The 24,443-nt window shown below is 42.2% G+C and overlaps 1 protein-coding gene and 1 long non-coding RNA gene across 2 annotated transcripts; one reads left to right on the top strand and one right to left on the bottom strand.

The window, feature by feature from the left end:
- Positions 1-3,811: 3,811 nt before the first annotated feature.
- LOC101479247 (uncharacterized) lies at positions 3,812-4,632 on the bottom strand. Its single transcript, XR_191236.6, has 2 exons — positions 4,281-4,632; positions 3,812-3,975 (listed from the first exon to the last, which is right to left on the bottom strand). It is a non-coding gene; the product is annotated as an uncharacterized LOC101479247 (long non-coding RNA).
- A 119-nt stretch (positions 4,633-4,751) lies between these two features.
- On the top strand, positions 4,752-23,349 carry klf13 (Kruppel like factor 13). Its single transcript, XM_004553132.4, has 2 exons — positions 4,752-5,584; positions 16,838-23,349. The coding sequence occupies exons 1-2, from the start codon at positions 5,107-5,109 to the stop codon at positions 17,131-17,133; spliced, it is 774 nt and encodes a 257-aa protein (XP_004553189.1). The 5' UTR covers positions 4,752-5,106; the 3' UTR covers positions 17,134-23,349.
- The last annotated feature ends 1,094 nt before the right edge of the window (positions 23,350-24,443 follow it).

Raw genomic sequence — 24,443 nt, 5'->3', positions numbered from 1 at the left:
TCACACAGTTTACCACTGTCTCACTATCTTCACACATGTCCTGCACCCCCCTCACATGCTTCTCTGCCACTCCTGACTCCTTCGCACAATACCGCAGGGTTTATGCTATGCTAAGCTAATCAGGAGCTTCCTAAAGCAAATATCTAGTTTGGACACAGGAGAGGTGTTCATTGTATTGGCTAACATTTGGCAATGAAGTTAAGAAATCATCTCTGCGTTACTGGTGAGCCTTTAATTTAGAAATGTGGCTTAACTTGTCAGACTTAAAGTTCAACACCCTGGAATAAATTAATCACCAAAGTACACTTTTTTGGATGTTGCCCAAGAGAGTGTATTCTGTATCTCGTCTGTGAGAGATGCTACAAGTTACCTTAAAAAAAGGACACCCTGTTCTCAGAAAACATCAAGATTTTTGAATACCTAAGGAGGAGGGATGTGATCTTATATTTGTTTGTGTGCCAAGTGGTCATTTACCATTTATTGTTCCCAGTAGCGTTTGCTCAATCTGATGTTTGCACTTGTGTTCCTAATGGTAATGTTATGACAGTAAAGTGTTGATAAGGACCCAATAACTCTGTAACTTGTATATCCTGCTAGACAGCAGGAAGGCTGCACTTTGTTATGATAGCATGTAGTTTGGACTTGTTTACCCATCTCATCGACGCCTGGCTGACTCATTGGACCTGGTTTTATTACTGTACGCATACGTGCTTTACATAATCGGGTGTTCTTTTCTCTCCTCAGCAAAGGGAACAAAGATCAACATTTCACTTGTGCCCTGTCGAAACACAAGCGCAAGTGGTTGGCTGTTACAGAGAGGTTCACGTGGTGGGTGTACGCCCTGCTGACTCGCACGTGTTACACTTACATCTTTACTGTTTAACACTTGTGTGTCGTCTGTATGACTAATCCTCGTTTTTTTCTACACAGGTAAAACCCAGCCTGTTTCTGTCATCATTAGTCACGGGGCTGCTTGTCTGTCACAAAGGGCTTGGAGAACAACAAGAAGAGGGATATATTATAGTGCAGTGTCCACACTATAGCACCTTCAGCTCTCTATCAGTCTTTATTCATTCATTCAAACCAATATTTTTTATAAAATATATACTGTATAAATTATATATCGTGACTTAGTCTCTCATTTTTCCGAAACCACAATTGAAATCTTGATTTTTTTCTTAGGAGTCAATAAAAAAAACCTTGACATTACCAGAAATACTGGTTTGGCAATATCTCGGAACTATAACAGTCTTAAGTGTTTTACTGCTTCTTCTGTTCTGATAAGAGGCTCTTTCCATTTCAGGGACGTTTACCAAGCAGTTGGACTGCCCTTCGAAACTCACAGCTGGATTAAAGGAAAGAAAGGCAAAAGGTCTTAGTTAATAAATGACTGAGGTTTATGAGTAGACAGCATTTTAATGATAAGCAACATAAGAGTGACTATTTTAACCAGACCCCCAGTTTAAGAACCACGTGGAATTTGATACTTTTGTAAGTTTTTCAAAGTCTTCAGAGGGCGGGGTCTTGCCTTGACATGACAGCCGAGCCAGAATGTTACAGTGTTCAGGCTTCACTGTGCTCGAAGAGGATATCTCCCATTGCAAACAAAAGTGAAGAGGCCAATCAAATTGCTGTTCCTGCCTGAGAACATTATCTCAGTGCCAGACAGTGTGCTGTTTGGACACAGTGCACTGGGGGTTGGTGCTGGGATTTGGGAACGTACAAAAGGTCTCTTGAATCATCACATTGCAGCAGCCACAGACAGAGATACTCCACTGTTCCCCTCTGAGTGAGATTGTGAAAGATATGATCACTTCCACAGCTGCTTGTCACCTTTGGAGGGGTTCCGTTGTTTGAGCTGCAGCTGATTTCCTCACTGTCTCTTTTGGCTTTCGAGCACTTGACACCCAAATGGGAGTTGATAAACACATGCAGTTTCTACGCAGCTCTGGGAAATAACCCTGTGAAAGAGGAACTATCCCCTTTTGCTGCGCTCTCATTAGAAAAGATCGCCAAAGCACTACATGAAACACAAGAACACCACGTTTTTGTGGTGAAAGAATATGTAAAATAATACAGCCAGATGGCCTTCTGAATGCCACATTGCCGTGAACACTGGGAACTTTCTAGTGTGGGCTTTTGTGCACAATGCTGAAAGTGTGCATTCATTCTCACAGGAGAGCATCAGCTGCTGCAGGAAAGCAGGTCTAATCCTGTACTGGTGGAGTGCAACTTTACTCCTTTTCTTAAAAGAAAAAGAAGTTTTGTGTCCTTTGTCTGTTGCTCTTAAAGCATGCCACGTAATATCCGACACATATTCTGGTACATTCAAAATCTGAGCTAAACAGATCCTTGAAACTTTTTTGATGAAACACTGGAGTTCATGTGGGTCCACACGAGGTTAACAGGGACATTCAAGTGTGTCCTTGTGCTTATAATCAATAGCATTAGCTGGTTTGTTTTCTGCCAGGACTTTGTAGCTAGTGACATGATAGTTTCCAGCATGCCTGGATTTGATAACTGTTTATGGATTTATTTCCAGGTGTCTGGAAAAATGATCAGATTGATCCAGCTGTAAAGCTAACGCCATTAAAATGTCCAACACTGACAAAAACTTTGTATCTTGACTCCCTTTTTTTCCACCATAATGGTGTCACTTGTCTCTTACTGGAGAATAAACCAAAGAAGACAGTGCCTGTGGGAGCTGGCTGGATTACAGTTGGCAGAGACTGAGAGTTGCTCAGAGGAAGGTTTTGAGGTAAATTGCTAGTTTGCTGAGAGAAACCACCATCTTCCAAAAAAAACAACAAAACAACAACAACAACAAAAAACACAAGCTGTTCATTAAAAGAAATACTGAACTATAAAATAGATTATAATCATAAAGCCTGTCAACTGCTGAAAGTCATTTCTGAGTCAACAAGTCAAGTCTGATGAAACTTTTGTTATCAAACCTGCAAGACTGAGAGGAGAATAGCACAGACGTTATCAGCAGGGTCGAGCAGGATTTAAACAACTTACTGCTAGTGTTGTTGTGCCACTCTTCTGTCTTTGAATGAAAGTTTAAAAAGCAGTTTTGGAAACAACTTATTTTCTCTGTCTAACATCAGCTGGTTAAACCAGTACTTTCTTCGCTGAACTCTCTGCCGATGCACTGTGCTGCTGGCCAGAGGCCCACTAGAGATATTCATAAGAAGGGGAGTAAATAATATTAAAAACTCTTGCTGAATCTTGTTGCTTCGATTTGAGACTTTGTTCACATGACTTTTGCGCTTTTAGTTGATTGTTTTCGTTTTTGAGTTCAGATAATGTGTAACGGAGGAAATCGGTGCAATCACATTTTCAAATAGTCACCTCATCAGTTTTCTTCATGACAAAAATTGCACATTCAGAGCATAAAGGGGAAATTGCTCAAATGCTGTATTTCAACAGTTAGTTCTCATCAAATAAAGCTGCTTGTATTTGTGCCTTTGCAGAAAATCAGTTAAAAATGAATTAGCTAATAAGTAGGTCTTTTCCGTCTTACATCACTGAGAGGGAAGTATATTGGGGGTTTGGACTCTGGGTGCTCAACAACTAATTTCAAGTCCAGTTTGGAGAAGGGGAAATGTTAAAAAACAAACAAACAAACAAACAATAAATTATATTTTAAACATTTACTTGCAAACCAACAGCATTCAGTAGATTTTTGACAAATATTGCAACAAGTGTCAGTCCTTCTGCATACAGGATGACTGACCCTGATGTACTGCAAATCAAATCAATCTGTACAGCAGTGTCCCCAAAAATATACACAATATCCCAAAACAAGTGCCATGAATAGATTTTATTTGTGAATAAACTTCACAGAGAACCCAGGCAACAGGAAAAAAGACCTTTAATAATAGTTTATCTCAGGAAGTCCTGGCAGGTAGGTTGTTCCAGCAGCTGGAATTCTTCTTCTTCTTTACACTCAGGGTTTCTGGGTGTCATCTTCTGTGAATATAAGGGCTCTGTGAGCAGGGGAACTTTTTTAATGGGGGGGGGGGGGGTACAGGAGGGAACTCAAAACAAGATAGGGTACTCAGTGGTCCAAAAACACTCATGTGCAGCCCTGTGTCCTATTACAGATTTATTACACAGAAAATGATGACATGCAAGAGTTTAAAACAGTCATTTTATCTTTTGTATAATTGTTTTTCAAAGTGTAAAAAGGGATTTATAGCTTAACCTTTAAACTATAGTAGATCATAAGCAGAAAGTAGAACAACAACACCTTAAATAAAGTGAAAGTTGCAAACCTGTACTTGTATGCTCTCTTCCAATGGTGCTGGGCACTGTAACGCTGCTCCAGACCAGTGGTGTTGGTGGCGCTGTGGACACGCCCACGTCTGTGGGCCGCATACCACATGTTGGACGTATTCCTCTTATAGCTGTATATTCAGGCTATATTTGCTGCAGAATGCCTCTCGGATCTAAAGACACCTCCTTACCGATATCATCGGTGGACAAAACTCCAAAGCGCCTGGAAGCTTTTTTGCGCCACTCCGCACGATTCTGTTGTATGTTTTAAGATCTGTTAACTTTGCAGCCTGCGAGATATACATCATGTGAAATGCGTGGAGGCAACCTGTGGTGAAACTTTCAAGTTTGGTGCATTTGGGGACAGACAGCGCCCAATGAATGAGCGGCTACTCTGACGATGCTGCCCGGTCGTCGCCGGTCGACACGCCCCCAGCATGGATACACCGAGCAGGAACAGGCGCTCAGGAGACACGCACTATGCTGGAGACTGTTTGAAGCCGCGATGGGAGTTAACGCATCCAAGTTTCTAGACTTCTTGTTCTTACCAGCGTCGTTGCGCTAAACAAAGACTTTGGGTTTCTGTTGTTTTCTCGCTCGCTCGCTCTCTCTAAAGGGAGGTTGTCTGCATTTCTGTCCTAGGCGTTTCTTGCACAGGATGTTGATGATATTGGAAAGCCGGGTAAGATCATAAAGTCAGTTCTCTCTGATGAGAACGACCTCCTCCTCTCCACCACCACCACCACCACCACTACACAAAGGGAACCACGGAACAAGTTCTTTTTCTTCCCCTCTCACGGGATCATTTTTATTTGATTTTTGTGAATGTCATTAAGAAGCAGAGGGGGCTCTTTCAAAGACAAAATGGATCACTTTGCAGCAGAGTGCCTTGTTTCAATGTCCAGTCGTGCAATTGTTCATGCTCCTAAAGGGAATAGAGAGATTAAACCAGAAATCCCATCCTCCTCCAAGAACGGGGAGGAAATTAAGGAACCTTTGGTGAAGGATAACTCCTCTCTTTTTGTGGTGGCGCGGATTCTGGCGGATTTTAACCAGCAGACTCCCAACAGTGTTGCCGAGCAGGCAAAAATAAAAGATGAGAGCATGCCGAACCTTAGAGATGATGGAAAATCTGCCACACCTTCCACCATCTCCGATCCTTCGCTTAAACAAAGAGGCAAAAAACCGCGGGGACGAACTGAGCAAGAGCCGCCTCAGAAAAAGCACAAATGCCACTATTCAGGTTGTGAAAAAGTTTATGGCAAATCATCCCACCTCAAAGCCCACCTAAGGACACACACAGGTCAGTTTCATTGGGTGCATTGGATGTTTGTTGCTGTGAATGTGGGTTTCCCTTATGTATCTGAGAACGGATGGGATGATTTAAAACACTGAGATACCAAAAGTGTGGATTCTCGTACATTCATAGCGCTATGTGTACAGAGGAGGTGATTGCTGTGTTTCGAGTCAGTGACTCATAAATATTCACCCACGGATCCACCCTGAATGGATACTATGAGCATATCACTTTAGCAGTGGCCTCTATAGTTTCATAATGCAGTTGTGCGAACTTTATGAAATGTCCTTTTAATTTCGGTTGCGGGGGTTAGAAAACAGTGCCACTCCCACTCATGTCTCAGAGCTTTGTGACGGCTTTCCTTTAACGCCCCCCCCACCACCTTACTCACGCACACGCGCGTGCGCGTGCGCACACACGTACTCACAAACAAACCCCACCGCATGGAACACTGTGTTCAAACTGCAGCGCAAATGCAGAACAAAATTACACAGATCAGATTTCGGGCGTTCTTCTGTTCGCTTTAATTAAAAATAAACTTTGGGTTGTACCACGGCAACACGAGAGTCGAAACCCTACAAAATACAGCCTAATGTCCCCATTAGAGAATAAGCCAAGTGTGCAATAAATAAATGTGGGCATGCTGAAAGTTTGCAGTCCAGCAAGTGCGCCGTCACACCGCTGAGACAAACCCTTGCAAATGCGCTCCGGATCGGCAGTTTGCTACCTGTGACCTTCCCAAAGGATACCTCCACATCTGCGCTTTGCATTCCGCAGGATATTCTACTGAGATAGTGAAGGATGTAGATCGACTCAAATTGGGGGGTTGATAAGAGCTGTGCAGTAGCCTGTCTGCCCAAAGCCCTTTGTTGTGATGTGCCACACCCCCGCTAGACAGACTGCCAGCTGATCTGGCCAGCAACAGACTCAGCTAGTTGAGCCTCGACTGAGGAGCCTTTGCTTTTCCCCTCCTGCTCTGTATACTGCAGTTCATCATCTTCTACACACATATCGAGCTGACGGACCAGAAACAAAACAAAACCTTTATCACAGGAATCGCATACAAATTTATTGTGTGAACTTGACTCATCTTAATAATTGTTATGAATAGAGAAAGAAATTAAACCAGAAAATTGAAACTATGTGGAATAGATTCCCCCCCATCACTAGATTTACAGGGTGTGGGAAGAACTGTCCATCTAAAAATCAGGCTAAAATTAGGCACAGGTTGTGAAGATTTATACAATCATTTGCTGTTGTCATGTTGCAATCAAGTTTTCTAAAATTGTTATTGAAAGTAATAGTTTTTATTTATCAGCTGCAGGTGGTGGCAACTGTTGTAGTAGCAGTATGCAATCAGTGTTTGTCAAGGGAAGTTAAGAGAGTGAAACACAGATTTGGTGCATGCATATGCATAAAAAAGGGCTCTAGCTTTTTCTTCAGTTGCATCCTAAAGGAAATGAAAGGTCTCTCTACTGATGCAGTTCTATTGCTGTCACTCAGCCCTGTCCTTGTCCTTTTGCCTATTAGCCATTTCCTTTCTTCTGGGATTCACTCCTCTATGGCTTTGTGATTGGTTTGCAGTCTATAATTTCTTATAATTGGGCTGGTTTCTGCTTATTTTACCGGATAGTTAGAGAGCGTGAGTCATCTCAGTTAAGCTGCCTTTTTTTCTCAGCCAAACTTCCAGCAGGACTCTCAAAGAGCCAGCCTTCAGCATTCAGCGGTGCTTCTCCTGAGCCCAAACCATGTGAGCTTAGTGCAGTTTCATTGCTCCGTATTAACCCTGCCCTTGTCTCTGTGCCTATTAAGCATTTCCTTTTTTCGCCTGCCTTTCTGTTTGGATACAATTTGGCGTCTGGCTTCACGATTGGTTTATGTCCCATAAATTGTGAAAATAATGACTGTTTCTGCCTGTCTGATTGGATAGGCCCAGAATGTGGGTCATTTGAGTTCAGCCGGGATGCCTCAGCCAATCTTGCAGTGCTTTCATAGAGCCAAAATCTGGCAGCGTGCTTCCCTTCAGCCCCTACTAGCAGAGTCAAGAGAGAATGGATCCCAGCCCAGTCAGTTCCTGCCAAACACCACTATCTAATTGTGGAGGAAAACACTGTAATAGACACCAAACAAAGAACCGGGGACAAGACGTCCTTACTTGACTCCTGTAACGCCCAAAGCCTCATCATCCCAGCTTTTGCATATCTTATGAGTCTTATTCGTTAGCATCTTAAGAGAAGATGAAACCTGTAGGTTGTTTTTGTAAAGCAGTGTCTTCAGCACAATTCCATAAATAGGTCAAAACAAATCTTCCCCTTGAGTCACCATCATTTTTTATCATATATTTACATGTTTTATGTGTTATTTTATGAATGTCATTTACATGTGCTTACTTATACAGTTTATAGTAAATTTAATTAGAGTTTAGTGTACTGTAAATGTAATGTGTTTTTGTGTCTTAAACAAGCTACATTAGCTATGGAGCCTGTTTTTCCTCCAACCTGTAAGTTTTTAGGACTCTTTAGACCAGCCTTTTGCGGCCACTCCAGTTACACTCATAAACAGTGTACTGAGCATCCCTGAAATAACTGTGATTGGTTTCATTAATGAAAACTGTCCACAACAAGGCCCGTGTCACTCAGTGTGATGTTTGGGCTTTCATTTACTGTCTTTGTGTAATTGTTTGTCAGTAGATTATGTGGTTACTGCTGGCAGTAGAAAAATTTACCACTCAGGGAGAGCAAAGATGTTCTTGATCCCCTCAACGGAGATTATGAAGGGTTCATTGTAGGTTTCTTTTGAGACTCACTGTCTAATGCAGCAGACATCGAGGTACACACTGAATTTAAATTGCTCATTATGCTGCATTGAGTTGTATGGTGAGGAATGCGCAGCAGTTTAAGGGTCAAAGGTGACCAGACAGCTTTTTATCTGATCTCCTGGTGCAGGAGGTGGGCCTTTTCTGTGAAACATGCATTAGCCCTGCAATATGGAAAATGAAGTCATGTAACACCGATGTACATATAAACTATTTACGGTGTAACATTTGAATTCATTCAAATTATTTCTTGCGTTCCTTTTCCTCTTATTTTCATGTTCTTTCTGGCTTTTTAGCACCTTTTTCACCTCTTTTTTTAAGAGTGATGCTCCATTTTCTAAATAGTGTGTCTAATAGTGTGTCTTGCTTCCATAGAGAGTACATGATGTTCTTTCTGAAGCCTCATTACTCTGTTGTGGTCATCTCACCCAGACTACCATCAAAGGAGAGATGGGCCTTGACTATTCTTCGGCAATAACAGCTCAGACTTTCTGTGTCCTCCACAGCTGGGTCGTACAAAAGGCCATCTTGTCAGTGTAGAAGACCTATTCAGAATCTACTGGAATCACAGGGAGGAACAGCGTCAATATTCCTCAAAGACAAAGAGTCTAATGCCATATTTTACACTTGGGTTAATGTTTTGTCTGAACCTCTTTTGTGTTCTGCTGGAGTATCTCTAATACTGCGAGATAGCTGCAAAGCGTGCCCTAAAAATTAGTGGGAGCACCTGGTAGACCCAGTTATTCATGCATGCTGTCTATTTCCAGTCAAATAACTGTGGTTAATTACGCTTTTTAAATGTAAAATTATCCCAAGTTCCGCATGGAAAAAGCAACAGGACTCTCTGATTATATATACAACTTCACTGCCAGTGGTTTTATATTTGGCTGCACTTTTGCACAGAGTGCACAATGTTCCTGTGTGGCTGGTGGCATTGATGAGGTAGCAGGGTGGAGATGGGGTTTTCCTGCTCTTGCTTGGGCCTTAACCTTGGCACAGAAATCGGTAAAAGCTCTACTGGGGCAGGTCTGTCTGTCTACCTGCCACACGGCAGGATTTCCACCATTGCTCCCATTTGAGCTCTAATTCTGACATGTAATAAGAAGCTCGTGCTTCAGTCTTGAGACAAGTTTCCATTTGTCTCCATCCAAATGTTGTACGAGGGATGTGGTGTAACAAGCTACTTCAGGTTCAAATTGAAGCTATGGGATGGATTGCCTTGATGTTATGATTCCCTCATGGTAAAACCTAAAAAACCTGTGGCTTTTCCTGTTGTGTTAGCAGCAGGTTTAAATCTTTGTTTTTGAATTTACTGTCGCAACTTAACTGTTTGCTATTAGATTCGATTTGGGAGATTTGTACATGTTAGCTACTCTTTGTTTCAAGGGTCCTCTTTTCATTTAGCACCATAAACCTGTTGAAAGTATCGTTTCTCCAGCCTTTGGTCAGCTTTACTGCTTTATTTTTCATAGTAAGTAGCAAATGTTCAATGCCAATATTCGAAACCATGACAATATAGTACTGCTGTAATAGTGTACACCTTGTTCTCTAGTGATTAGCATGTTAGCAATGTCAATTTGACAGGAATTTACAGATGCAAACATTCAAGTGTTTGTTTTTTCTGTCGTAAGAGTTCAGAATGGCATCTCTCCTGCGCAACATGTTGTTGCCTTATAAAGGTCACATGTAGGACGGTATGTGTCGAGTAGAAATAAGGAATCCTTTCTACTAGGGTGTAAATAAAACCAAAGTGGAGCCACCATTTTCTCTGTTATTCTGCTGGTGCAGTGTTTCTGCTCCATGGAAGACATTTCCAAGGCATGCGCTGGTGCACGTGCTGTCCATATGCTATCCTGTATATGCACATGTAAAGCTGATAGTAGGATACTTCCTTGGTGTTGACATATAAACCTGATTTCACTGTGATTAAGCACCCAGGCATGCATAGAGGACAATCATAATACTGAAAGGTCGCTGTCAGGCAGTACCCTGAGCTGTGCTGCTTTCAGTGGCCCACAGGGCTTGTGTATTCTTTAGTTAGCTCTGGAGTAGCTCTATAAAAGCTGCTCTGTCTGTTTCCCCCAGCAGCCCCTCCCGCCCTTTTCCAGCCTGAAAAGCAAAATAGGTGCTGAAGCCTGCTGTGTTGCGAGGCCGAGCCCGGCCACGTTTTGTGGTGTGGTGTTGATTACCAGCGGCAGGAAGAGAGGGATACAGACCTGTGGAACACTGTGCATTCTTCATTTTTTTCCCACCTCCACCGCATCTCGCACGTGAGGGAGGGATCTGTAGTGCAAAGACAGAATATACAGTGCGGCGTGGTGGGGGTGGGGTCAGTTACCAGGATATTCACTGTCAATGCCCTCCATTGATGTAGGTCATTTATTCAGCTGCATCTGCATCTAATCTGATTAACGTCTGAAGGGCTGCGACCTCAGCGGCAGAACCTGCTCCTGTCAGCCTGGCACTTGCAGTGTTCTGTATGAGAGTTAGACTCTGACTGCGTCTGCTGCGTTATATTAATCGCAGCTTGAATAAGAGAGGAATGGCTGTGAGCTAACGTCAGAGGAAGTGTTTTGTTTCTGGCTGTGCTTCTCGCTACAGTACATAAGGTGTGTCCCCTTTCTCTGCATGATAAATCAGACTTGTGGCAGACCATATCATCATGGGGTGTGGTCCCTGGGTGCAAAATGAGGAGTATTTCATGGAGTCTTTTGAGAAGGATGGCCTCATCAGTCACTGTAAGACATGAAAATATTTCTGTCCCGCTCACCATAAGAGCATCAGGCATTATACTGGGACAGTTGGTATTATCTGTCTGTCCTCTTATTTCAGTGTGGTGGGGCCTCTCAGGATCTAGCAGGGTTGTAGCCCTTTGTTTGATGGTGGTTAAGGATGTCTGTCTCAAATGAGCTATAGTGTGAGACTCTATCAGCAGAATAAGCTGGCACTGTACCGCGTCTATGCTCCCACCTGCTTCTGTGGACCAACTATAAACACCCTTTAATGGCAGCAGCTGTTTGCATGTCGTCAGTTTAACCGTTGTTGTTGTTTTTTTCTTTCTTTAAAGATAAGTAGGTTGCCTGCAACATATCAAGGCGACAGGTTGTTTTAGCATGCACTCAAGGCTGAAAGAGAGTGCCCATTCCAGCTAATTGAGGCAAATCTGTTGAGCTGCTGAATGCAGGCAACCCCTCCCTGCTTTTCTCTTAAACAGTTAAGAGGATGAAGTAATGTATAGCAAAGTGTGTGCAGGAATCAGATGCTTGCACTCGACCCCTGCTACATGTCTCCGTGTGAACGTCGTTAGCCCGGCGCGGTGTGGACCGAGTGGAGTGAGTTACGGTTAGTACTTGCAGCCTGTCTGATTGAAATGCATTACAGGAGTGCTTCTCCTGCTGGAAGAGAGTCTGCTGCTATTGTTCACAGCCTGACAGCTATAGGCCCCACAAGGATAGGCACGCTATTCAACCGCGAGCAAGGTTCCTCTCAATGACGACAAAAGATGATAATACGTTAAATACTCTTGTTTTTGAGCTTCTCCTGAAAAGCTTAAGCTGATTCTCGTCACAAGCACCTGACACACCCAGAGGTCCTTTGTTGCTCCTGGTGACTTATTCTCGTCTGCTGCAAACTCTGAATGGAGTCGTCTGAGAAAACATGTTTTGATTTTCTGGTAATTTGTCTGTTCTCTCACTCGGGTACGGCTGTAATTTTTCATAGACTAACATTCACAGAAACAGTTGGTTTGATCTCAAGTGTGCAGACCACAGAAAATTGTAAGCCTTTGTTGTTATTTTTGCTAAAGCGTTGCCTGCATATACCGCTTCGCGAACAAAAGAAAGGAGGAGCTGCAGAAGCCTTAATGTATATTTATTGTTCTGTGCACACATGTTAGTGTTTATATCACCTTGGCACATGATGGTGTGTGGAGGGAGAGGCTGGGCACACTTGGGTTAACCCTGTCTGCTCCAGTGGTTTATGTTGATGAGGGCCCCAGCAGTCATTTTAGTACTACCCAGAATCCCCATCAATGGCTGTCTGCTGGCAGCAAAGATGGCTTCTGGTTGTTTTCAGGTCATAGTCTGTTGTAAACATGGATCCAAATTATAGGATTGTGCTGAGCCCTACCATTGGAGTTAGTGGTGTCCCATTTCATGTTGCCAAGCTGGCTGTGCCACCAAAACCAGCCTTGAAGTGAGGTGGCTCCAAATGTAATGAGCTGTGATCTACAGCAAGGCTCCATACTTTCTCTTTGTGAATTGTTTGCCTCTGTGTAGGTGTAAGGTGCACCTTGTTTTTCTTGTAAGCTCCCTGAGAAAGATATTTCCTGCTCTGGTTCTCGCTGTGCAGGCACAGTTAACTTCAAGGTGATCTCTGATGTATTTGCCCCCCTCCTCTCATTCTGCACAGGTATTTAATCTAGTTCTCTTATAGCAAGTTCAAATGAAGTTTGCACATGAATGCCGTGTGAGTTTGGACCATGCCTGAGGACACACCAGGAATGTTATCTGCTCTCGGTCGGCGACTGAGCTCAGTTTCTCCACTGCAGTGCGCGTCAAGAAGAGATTTGATCTTTTCTTTTGCAGGCAGCATCCCTTACACCGGGAAGTCAGATTCCATTTCTCTTAAAGATTTCTCTTGAAACCAAGGAGCCCAACTCAGATATGAATGAGAGGAAGATGGAGGGAGAGGAGCAGAGATGAGCTGTTTATTCACTGACCCAGTGGACTCGCAGAGAACAGTTATACAACAAGAGTACCTGTGACGTAATCTCATTGGCTTGGAGGGGGGACACTTGTGCTTAGTAGAGGTACAGTTGTGCGTGCATGATGTATGATGTAACTCATTTTATGGGTAACTGGGTCACTGTGTTCGTTAGGGAAAAGCTTCCCTCATTACCCACCCACCCCCCGCTCTGCTCGCCCTCTACACATTCGGAGAAAGACAAACCACACCCTTGGCATGGCATGATGCCAGAGATGGGATAACCAATGGGTGGGTCCTGGCGTCACAGTCACTATGGTGCTGTGCTGTGACAACACTAGAAGTAGATAGGAAGAAAAGCTGGGTAAGCGGAGTAGCTTACCGCATTCTCCTTTCTACAGAAATGCTGAGTAATAGCTGCAGTCTATTGAAAAATTCTGAAAAGTGACACCCTCATACCACACAGGCTGATAGGCTCTATCATTATTTCCACTCATTATGAAAGCGTTTTGTTCCCTAAACCATCTCAATGTTAGCAGAATATGTTTACCAGCTTCATGGAAATCCCAATCCCGGTGTTACGAAACGACACTTGATTGGGAAGTTGCATGCTTTTCCTTTATGGGAGTTGATATTTCAAGGCTGGCAGGTTTTTTCTTTTATATTAATATTCATATTGTTGGCTTTAAAACTCAAAGCTGCTCAGCGAGAGGTGAAAATGGGCACCACGTCTTTCTTTCTGCCCTTTCCAAGAAGTGACGGAGCTGCAAATAATTTGACCCATCTCAGAGAGTTGCTGCTGGATACCTGATGCTTCCACTACGCATTACTGTATCAGGGCAGATAGACTGGATATCTCAGTCTGGCTCTCTTGTGTCTGGTTAAATATTAATGTTGCCAGATCCGTTACACTGCTTATTTAGCTTTAAGCAGCCTGCAAAACTTAGCTGTGCTTTTAGGCCAATAACAAATTTTTGCAGTGCCAGGTGGCAGCACTGGTCTCTTCTTTTAGTAATAAAGCAGTGAATGAAATCACTCCATTATGAGCCATGTCAACCAGATGAGCGCCTCACTGCTTACTTTTTCTCCAGGAGCTCAAACAAACACAGTCACGTCGTTCTTTATACATTGTAACGCTGCATCACGCATGAAAGGATGTGTGTCCTTGTTAGCTTTGCTAAAAACTATAAATAGTTGCTATGAAAAGGGGACAGGGCTGTGTTTTGGTGCGCGTATGCAAATGTATGCATGTCAGTTACAGTGTTTAAATATACTGAGCCTTGTGTGAGCCTGCAGGAACTATAGTGGGCAGGGCTGACTGAGTTTGTCTGGAGCTGAGGTGAGGCGTCAGAGGCAGGAACACAGACCGGACTGTCTAGACTTGCACTGTCTGTTGGCGTGTTTTGTAACCATGCAGTGTATGGGGAGGTGGGGAGGTGGGGGGAAGGGACTGAGACTTGTGCACCGAGTTCTTGTTGTTGAGACTCTCTGGCATCAGGTAGCATTTGAGTGTTTGATGCTTAACAGCACTCTTTCCATTGTGGCCCAGAGGGAAACCACAGAACAAAGAAATCATTTGGCAGCCGTGTTCTGATGTGCCACCTATAAACATCCACGCATCTCCTTCCATCTTTTCCCTTTCATACTTCAAATCCCTGCCATGGGCGTGCACATTATGATTGATTATTCTTATTCACTAGAAAGAGCCTAACCATTAGAAGAACACATCCTGCGGTTTCCTTTCGCTCTGTGAAGCCAAGCTGGTAAAATTAGACTGCTGGATTTCACTATTGTTGGGCAGGAGCTCAGTAAAATGGGGCTAAATGGAATATAGTATTGACCAGTAGATGCAGGATGCTGCATTTAGGTTCACTGCATACTGTTTCCATATTAGTATGGTAGGAAAATGCAGGATATATTGCAGTATACTGTACCATATGGCCTTGAGTATATTTCTGTCAGAGCCCACTTTTATTGGCTGTTGGAGGAGGGGGAAGGTTGTAATTTCCCATGTGCCGAGTCACAGATAGTTGCATGCTAGAAAATGGGCTGGGTAACCATTGTGAGCGTGATTAGCATCTGGAGCTTAGATAATTAAACTGTGGCTGCTCCTCCAGTACTCTGCCAATTTGTAGGTGATTTACATCCAGGTCTTATCGCTCAAACCTCTTTTTTTTGTTTGTTGCATGTTTCTTAACAGTTTGAAGTTATCTCTGTGGCTTTTAATATATTATGGAATAACCTTGTGACTGTTGTTCCAGGATGAGTCAGTACTAGCACTGTGGTGAGCTGTTTATTATGTGGCGAGCACCATTTGTGTTACCAGAGTGCCGAAATATGCACACTTCATCATCAGTTAGTTTCATTTGATTTGAGTGAGACTCACCAAAGCCTCTGATACATGTGAAAAGCCCCGATGCATTAACATTAAACTGTATTTAAAAGGCTAACAACGTAAGCACTGGAGCAGCTTTGGCATGTTTCGGCTCAATTACCACAAATCACATATCCTGTAAAATCCCGACCCACTGTTCGCCCATTAGTTTTTAAAAGTATTTTCATTTCGATTCTTTTGTGTCGACCTTTACAGCGACCGCTGGCTCCCGTTTATTTCACTACAGTGGTAAAATCAGAATGCGGAGACTTGAAATGTGCTCGAAATAGCAACTCCATCATAACGCAGTGATCCCATCAAGTTATGCTTTGGCCCGAGTTACAAAGTTTGTGTTGAATTTTAAAGACGCTGGAAACCACAAATGGGTTTGAAAACATGCAATCATGTAAAACAGCAACTAGGCTGCTGGCAGGGTGACGTGTATGGGCATAAAACCATGGACTCGTTCTAAAGGATGAATACAACCACCTTGAAGTCACTCACTGGTTTCTGGTTTCTTGATTTATGGCCAAAACACTAGGTTTATGACCATCGCCATCTTGATTTTCCTGGAGCCATAATTTCTTAGCAAGCTTGATCAGCATACTGCATATATAGACTATATAAATGCAGCACGTAAAAAAATCCTGTCATTTCACTCACCTAAAATTCTTAGAAAAGCAAGCCATATTATATGTCAGCTTATTCCTGCAAAAGGCACCAAAACTGCAATCAAGGTCAGCCGGTGTTCTGGGAATCCATCCTACCTGCCAAACCATGCTACCTTTGTGAATGTTACCTACAAGCATACTTTAACAGGTAAAATGAAGTGGCAAACCATCCTGGCTTTATGAATATGAGCTACAAGCATACTCTGATGGGCAAAGTTAAGTGGCAAACCGTCATACCTACTTAACTTTGTGCTGGAATTACTATGTGACAGCAGAAATGTGCATAAACTACTTACGGTAGGACGTTTTGCCAAAGTAGGATGGTTTGTCAGAACACCGGTCCAGTTCATGTCTGAAATTAGCATAGATGAGACCTAGCAGGCTGCTGTGTGCTACTCCTGCCGGTATCAACACTACTGTCAAAGCAGCTACAGATCTAGCTTTAAGCCTTAATAAAATCCAAAAAGGTGCATTAAAAATGATCATTTCATCTCTGAGGTTGGGTATTTTTGCCATGAAAGTCTATGAGCATCTTGTGATTATTTGGTGGTTTTTAAAAGTGTCATTGGTTTCATTTTCTAAGCCCTAGTGCTGGTGCTTGCATGAAAACTGGGGAAATGATCAACTGAAATTGTCTTTAAAAAAAGCACGAATGTGGATATGGTTCGTCTGACGCTCTGCCTCTGTTTTTGCAGGAGAACGGCCTTTCCCATGCACCTGGCCCGACTGCATTAAGAAGTTCGCCCGCTCTGATGAGCTGGCCCGCCACTACCGCACCCACACGGGGGAGAAGAAGTTCGGTTGCCCCCTTTGCGAAAAGCGCTTCATGCGCAGCGACCACCTGATGAAGCACGCCCGGCGACACTCAGATTTCCAGCCAGGAATGCTGAAAAGACCCCACGGCGGCAGCGCCACACGTCCCAGCTCCCTCAGCGACTACAGCCGCTCAGATGCCTCCAGCCCCACCCTCAGCCCAGCCAACTCGCCTTAAACTGAAACCCGGTCGCACTTTTCTGCCTCGAGACTGTGAGGCCCGTGTTTTCATCATAACACTTTTGTTGCACAGTTGTCAGCTACCCCCCTTCCCCACCCTCCCCTTTGCTATTTCTGCGCTTGCTGTGGTGTACCATAATGTACATAACTGCTTATTGTAGTGCAATTAGTTGCGTGATCCTAAAAGAAGATAATGCCTTTCCCAGATGGCAATATCTGCATTCAGTCTGTGTGTTTTTTTGGCTTCTGATCACGGCTACTTGTTAAATGTACGGTCGCAGTCAGCTAAACAAGGTCTAGACGAAGAAAAAAAAACAGACACCCTGACAGATCTTCGAAACATTTTTGTTTGTTTGTTTATTTTTGCTTTGATTTTATTCAATTTATTTTTGATTTTTTGAAAGGGTTAGGAGAAGGGGTACACACACACACACACACCTCAGGATTGAAGACAGTTGTGATTTCTGTAAGACCACAGTACTTAACAGTACTCACATTGACTGCACAATATATTCATCACTTTATTCTGAAATTCAACAGGGGTTGAATTTTACGCCCTGCTCAGGGATGGCCTTGTTAGCTTGAAAGAATGAACACGGTGAAGAGAAACATACAGTTCATATATAGCAGCCTTACACTCAACACAATTTGCACTCTTTGTTTTCTTTTTTTCTTCTTTTTTCGGCTCTCATATTTGAAAAAAATAGCCCCGCTGTCATGTGTAACGCATACACAAACATTTGTTTTCTCCCTCGTGTTTGGGGAGGGGTTTCATATTTAATGTGATTGCTGTGTAATAATGGAACAATCAGAAAGGCCCCGCCACAGAAAACAAAACCCAAATCTGTTTCTTTTTTGCAATGTTAATATCTATTGACATTACACTGGGTTAAATGTGTACTGCATGAAATGGTTGTGTGCAGTGTAAACTGTGTGAATCTGCACTGTAGAAGGATTGGGTTAAGAGTTTTCTTTGTATTTATGAAGTTAGAGAAACGTTCCAACCACAGAGACAGTCAAGTTTCAAAGCAGCTGTTCATGCTTGAAAAGGAAGAGAGAGAGAAAGAAAAAAGAAAAAGCCGCCTCATCAGCCTACATTTCACTCAAAACGGACACAAAGGGACTTAAGTTGAAACAAGGTTTAGCCATCTCTCAAGCACATCGGAAAAAGTACCAAAGACAAGAATGAATGAAAGCTTTTTATTCAGTCCTGTAAGCCACCTTTCACTGAGGCCTCGAGCTGCTGGTTGGCAGTATTGCAGGTAGAGCCAGATGCCGGCTCACTTCCCTCCTCCTGGCTCTGCCTTTTGTGGCTTCCCTGGAGGAAACAGCTGCACCCAAAAGAAGCAATTCACAGCCTGCAGGAGGGGTGCTCGCATGCCATTCCCCAGGGAATCCTTACTCATCTGGCTCTACCTGTCCTGTCAAAAACCGGTAAAGCTCCGAGCCTGCTAAATTGCGTAAGGTTGCCCGACTTGTGGGTCAAATGTAGGCCACCGTGTTAGGCAGGCCTGAGCTGGGCTCTGCTGTGACACTGCAACATTGAGTACAGAAGGAAGAAAGCAGCTATCTGCTGTAAACAGGCAAGAGAGGGCAGGCCCTGATAAAATAAAATAAAAAAAAGAGGAGAGGTTTATCATGAGCTGAACAGCACAAAAGAGGAGACACCCAGTCGCAGACAACCCCCATTTCCTTCTCCTTCCCCAACTCCCCTCCTCCCACCAACTGTAGAAACAGCCAGCAGAAAAATGGCTGTAATTAGTGGGCTGATCCAAACTATAGGATAAGACTAAAAAGTCTATGAACAACAGTTCAAGCAGTGTGGGTGGGATGTATCCAGCTCCATCCCGAGCACAGACAGAAACCCCTGCTGCTGAGGAGTCAGATTTCACAATTCCAAGGAGGACGTAACAGCTCCAAAATTCATAAATCGGAGGTCTCAAACAGCTGCTTTCAAACTTCTTTCTCACAACGAGGGGGGCTTTTTAAAAACTTGTTGTCAAAACATCTGAACCAAAACGAACATATCAGCAAAAGTCCAGTGCTCACCAGCCTCACGTCGTCCTGCCTGTGAAGCTCAGATGTCCCGTGAGAAAGCTGACTTGTGTTTCTAGACAGACATGCCTCAATAGGTCAGGCGAAAGGCACAGTAAACCTTCCACGGAAACAGGCACGGCTATCAAAACTGCTGCTGCTGCGCCGCCAGTCTGTGTTATGCCTACATTTTCCTTTAATGCTTCAGCACTACAGTTGGAAATATGGTCAGCCTTTTAGCTCTGTCCCGTCAGACCCTTCCAGGCCGCTGTCATCACGAATCGCATGCGCTAGCTTCATCGTCTTGCCCCGCAGTCTCGTGCTTGACACTATATGCATGTTAACTTTGCCTTGAAAGCGTGGATCTTTCTTTCTTTTTTTTTTTCCTTTGAGGCAGTCTGGCAGGTGGAAGTCCATGAATGGCAGACCTTGTCCCCCTCGTTCCTCACAGCAGCCATCGCTCTTTAAAGTTGTGATGAATCAGCTCTGTCACATTCTCGAGAAAGAAAACAGCCATTATTTCGATCGAATGCAGTAGTTTTCTCTCGCGACGCCACGTGCAGCATAATTTCTCTGCCAGATGTTTCAATGGGTTTCCAGACTGCAAGATGACACTTTGAATGCCACTGATCAGCAGCTCTGAGTGACAGAAGAAGCGAGAGGATTTCACACAGAAAAGAAGAAAAAAAAAAATGCTGATTTTCACAAACTAATTCTCGAAATTGCTGTTGAACGGCTTTTTTGTGTCCATTTTCTTTTAAGTTTTAGGTTTGACCTGGTTTGCAGAGTAAATTTCTCTTGCAAAAAGCAAATATTTTCTCAGTTGCTCACCCTCAAGTAGGTTTCAGTAATCAGCTCTTAATCCATAATCTGCACATTTTCCTCAGGGTTGACATCTGCCAAGCAGATATGACACAGTTTGTGGATTTTGTTGTTAAATCAGTTACTGCACAGATAAAGTCTGCCAGCCTCCTCTGGTGGTCCTGGGTGCTTAGTGTTCACTGCTGGTCAGTGTCCGACCACACTGGAAACACAGGAATGCCTCGGCACAGGCTCGGCTCCTGCCTATTATGTCGTCATAAACCTACAGTCCCGCTATCGAGCACTCTGGAGTGAAATGTCCCTTTAAACACCTTTGACCCCTTAGTGTCAGTGGACTGTGTAAGGCAAACAGAGCTCCTACCATCTGAATTAAAGCGACTGTGACAGTCTAATCATCCCAGTATATCAATCCATCCAGACAGCACCGGTGACATAAAGGCGTCCACAGGCAGTTTCTCAAAACCTTTTCTCCTCACTGTACCAAATGTACTTGAATAATTCAAAAGAAAAGGCCATTGAACACAGTTTTGTACATGTCCATTTTTTACTGTACTTGTGTTTGTTGTCAAATAATTATTAACCTCTCTGTAGAAAGATGTATAGTCCGTGCTTTTCGTTTTTTTCCTTTTCGTTTTCCGAGATTTTGCATCGTCTTCAGGTCATTTCAGCTTTTGAATTTGGCGGTTTTCGCAGAGCAGTTCAAAGCACCGTTGATGCGGAAATCTCAATTTTAGCTCCATTCATGGGGTTCATCCCTTTAATCAGGAACAACTAATACTTTGTTGATGTCAGGATGCAGGTTATTGCAGTTAGCCTGTCGTCCAAAAAAAAAGAAGAAGGAAGAAAGAAAGAAAATGAAAGTTTTAGGTTTGTTTGGGGTGATTATAAGTAAAGAAACTTAGTGACCTCTGTGTAAGTTGGTTTCAGATTTCGAGTGGCTATTTTTCTTTATTATTTTCAGAGCTTTCCATAAGAATAGAGACCACCGCATTGTGAGTTAGCAATGTAGTCTTACTTTTGTTTTGCTTTTTTTTTTGTCTCATGAAATATTTAAGGCTGTATATTTATCAAAACTCATACCTCTTGAAATACTTTTGTTGTACTTTAATATCTTTTCAAAACATCCATCATGTAGCTTGCATTTTCTTGACGAGTAGCACAAATATTTGTTGGTTTCATTTGTTCCTACTTGAATGAAAAAGTAAAGACGGAGAGACTTTTTTTGTAAAAAAAAAAAAAAAAGAAAGAAACAAAGAAACAAAAAAATAAATAACCAAAACACTGGGCTACATTTTATATAATCCTTCGATAATGCCAAGTCCTGCACATACATCCTTGTGGATGCAAAAAAAGGTAATATTTCAAGGAATTTAAAAGCTGATTTTTCTGTTACAAAAATCTTAAAACATCCCTTCTCAATCTCATTTTCAGCTTTTGCTCATGTAATGGGGGTGATGTCATCTGTAAATTACTAGGAAACCTTATTTCAGCATTTCTTAATCCAACTTTATGATTGTTATCCCAGTAAGAATCGAGACTTCAACACCCGTGAGAGCAGAAGGACTTGCAGCCGCAACAAGATACTAACTGTTTACCAGTTAACATTTTCCTCTTGATTGTAACATATATAAAAAAAGTTAATTAAGTGTTGCCTAGTGTGTGAACAACTAACAATTTTATTTAAGGAGTTCATGTTAAAGACATCAGTATATCTCACAGAACTCTTCGTCACTGATCTCGAGCATGACGCGATGCAATTGTGTGCCAAAACTATAACGATAACTTCATAAAGAGGATACAAATGTTAAGGGTAAAAAAGAAAAACAAACAAAAAAAATAAAATAGCTACTATCAGACATTAAACAAACATGTACAGTTTTATAAAGTGTGACACGTCGTTATGTAATGTACAGGATTTAATAAAGCAACGCTGCGTATTTGATATGTAGGTGTTCTAAGTTAAATATTTCTTTTCCGCTTTATGTAAACATTTTGAGTGTTTAGCTTTGTTTTTGTTTGGTTCTTATTTACATTTTTTTCCCCTTTTCTTGCTGTTCAGTACTCAAGCAGTGTATAATGGCTTAATGCAGGTATTTTCTTTGACAAAATCAGTCTTAATGAAGACAGACACCCAACCATTCCAAAGGATTGACGCATTGCATTTACTATAAATGCGCTGCTTGCATCAACCCAATGCATTTTTTTTCTTCGGTTATGACTAGAAGTCTGTCTCGACTGTGAGGTTTTACACATTGTGAGTTGTGCACAAGGTACGTTTCCTGTTGTCCCAAATCTAACCCCTTCTTTCTTCTTTTTGGGCTCTTTGTGCTCGGAAATGTTTAAAAGTTAAGGATGAATAAAGTCTGTCTTAGGCTTTTTTTTCTTTTCTTTTCAAGAAGCAGCCATAAAAGTATAAAGTGGTTCTTGATTGTTGTTACCAAAGGCTTTGAAGGAAAAGATGAATGTTGCAGTAATTGTGAATCCAACACCATTTGTACTTCTGGGTTCAGTTTTACGTGCTGTAATTGTCGATCAGTGGATGTTGTGCTCGATATGGACCTCCTTTCGCTCAAGTAAGCGACTTTATTTTGTTTTTGTGTTTTTTTTACAGCGTAAAAATAACTTGATGAATCAAATCCAATTTATTCATAAAAGTAAAAGATAATTCAGAATTTGTGAGTGACAAAAAAAGAGTGGTATGTTATGAAAAATTGCAGGCCATATTTGTTGGTGGTCTAAGCTAAGCTGATATTTCTGCCCTTAAAAGATTAATCTGTTCTAGGTTATACAGCTCACAGTGCTGTCAGTGACCTCACCTTGAATACAAAGAGGGAGCCTCTCACCAGCCTTTTGGTTCTGTTTCCTGTACCTGTTTGTCCTCAGTGTACCTCCTCAGTGTAACATTGCTCTCTTGATACCTCTGTGTGTCCCTCTCTGCCCCTCACCATCAGTTGCCTGTTGTAGTGACTCCATGGTGCTGCTTCCCCTCTAAGCACCAGTATAATCTATACTGTAAATAACTCTCGACTCAGCTATGGCCAGTACATTCTTCAATGACCTCATTCTAACCTTCAGGTGTCACTTGTTTTTTCTCTCACAGCAAACCAAAATCACTACATTCGAGTATTACAGTTGTACATTTACTGGGATTCTACACACATCTAATGTGCTGGTCTTAGCTGCTCTGCTGTACCTTTTTATGGCATTATTTTTTACATGTTAGACAATATATTGTGACCATGTCCTATGCAAATATGAAAATTAACAGATTGTTGAATAATGTATGTTGTCATAACTTGTATGCATGAAATAGTGAAGTTTACATTTGGAAATAAATTCATAAAATAAGCAGCCATAATTTGTTTCGGCATACTTTCACTGTGTGACTTTTTATTGAACTGCATGGTGACCATAATAGTAGGATATTAAAACAAGCGATTGTGTAACATTTTTACTAGTAGAGATATTAATTAAAGGAATCCGGTTGTTCAGTGATGACACGACGAATCCTACTTCCGGGCCTAAAGTAGTCTGCGTTTAATATGGCTTTTGTGTTGTTAACATGTTTAATGTTATGTATTTTCTTCTATTTGATCTCAAAAAGCTCCTAAAACAGTCAGTGATCACTGTTGACCTCCCTCGGCTTTTATTACCGCTAATCATTTATTTAAGCTCAGTTTTTAAAACCTTAGGATGTAACTACAGCCCAGCCCATGCAGCAGTATATGAATGACTAACCTCGTATTGTGGATAGATTATCTCAGTTGTTCTCCTGGCTGAAGTTTGGTCCTTTTACAGCATCCTGCCATGCGATTACATTTGTTCCTGACCACCGAGAACACTCACGTTAACTTTTATCGAGTGGAAAAAAAGTTAGCTTGTTTATATTATGCTAACATAGCTGTGTCGCTAGCGGTCACGTAGCACATCATTATATACCAGCTAGCCCAACTTCAGTAACCCTACAAACGTCACTGCTTTTTAGTTTTCTGTCTTCATTTATGCTGGAAGTGATAACAGAGCTGTACGTTTTAATTTGTTTCTAAAACCCCGCAGTCAGGACATGCTATATTGTATTTAGATAGAAGCTAGCGAGCTAATTCCCTGCTAACTCCGTTAAATGTCATAAATTCCGTTTTCGTGGATGCCTGGGTGTTAAACTCAGTTGTTACACCTGGTAGAGCAGAACGCTGATCATTTTATTAAAGATGAAAGACTTTAGACAGTTTTTCAACTCTCAGTAATGCCATAGTGATCGTTTGATATATGGACCTGCAGCTAGGGTTGCCAACCGTCCCTTAAAATACGGAATCGTCCCGTATTTAGAAACAAAAGTACACGTCCCGTATTGAGCTAATAAGGGACGCACTTTGTCCCGTAATACAGTGAGAATCAAAAGTAGTCTATAAATGTTAATGGAATTAACGCTTTGTTTGAAAACATAATTCCCAG

This window comes from Maylandia zebra, linkage group LG7 (genome assembly GCF_041146795.1).
Source record: "Maylandia zebra isolate NMK-2024a linkage group LG7, Mzebra_GT3a, whole genome shotgun sequence".
NCBI lineage: Eukaryota > Metazoa > Chordata > Actinopteri > Cichliformes > Cichlidae > Maylandia > Maylandia zebra.
The sequence above is the reverse complement of the archived record's forward strand: the minus strand, read 5'-3'. Positions and strand labels throughout refer to the sequence as shown.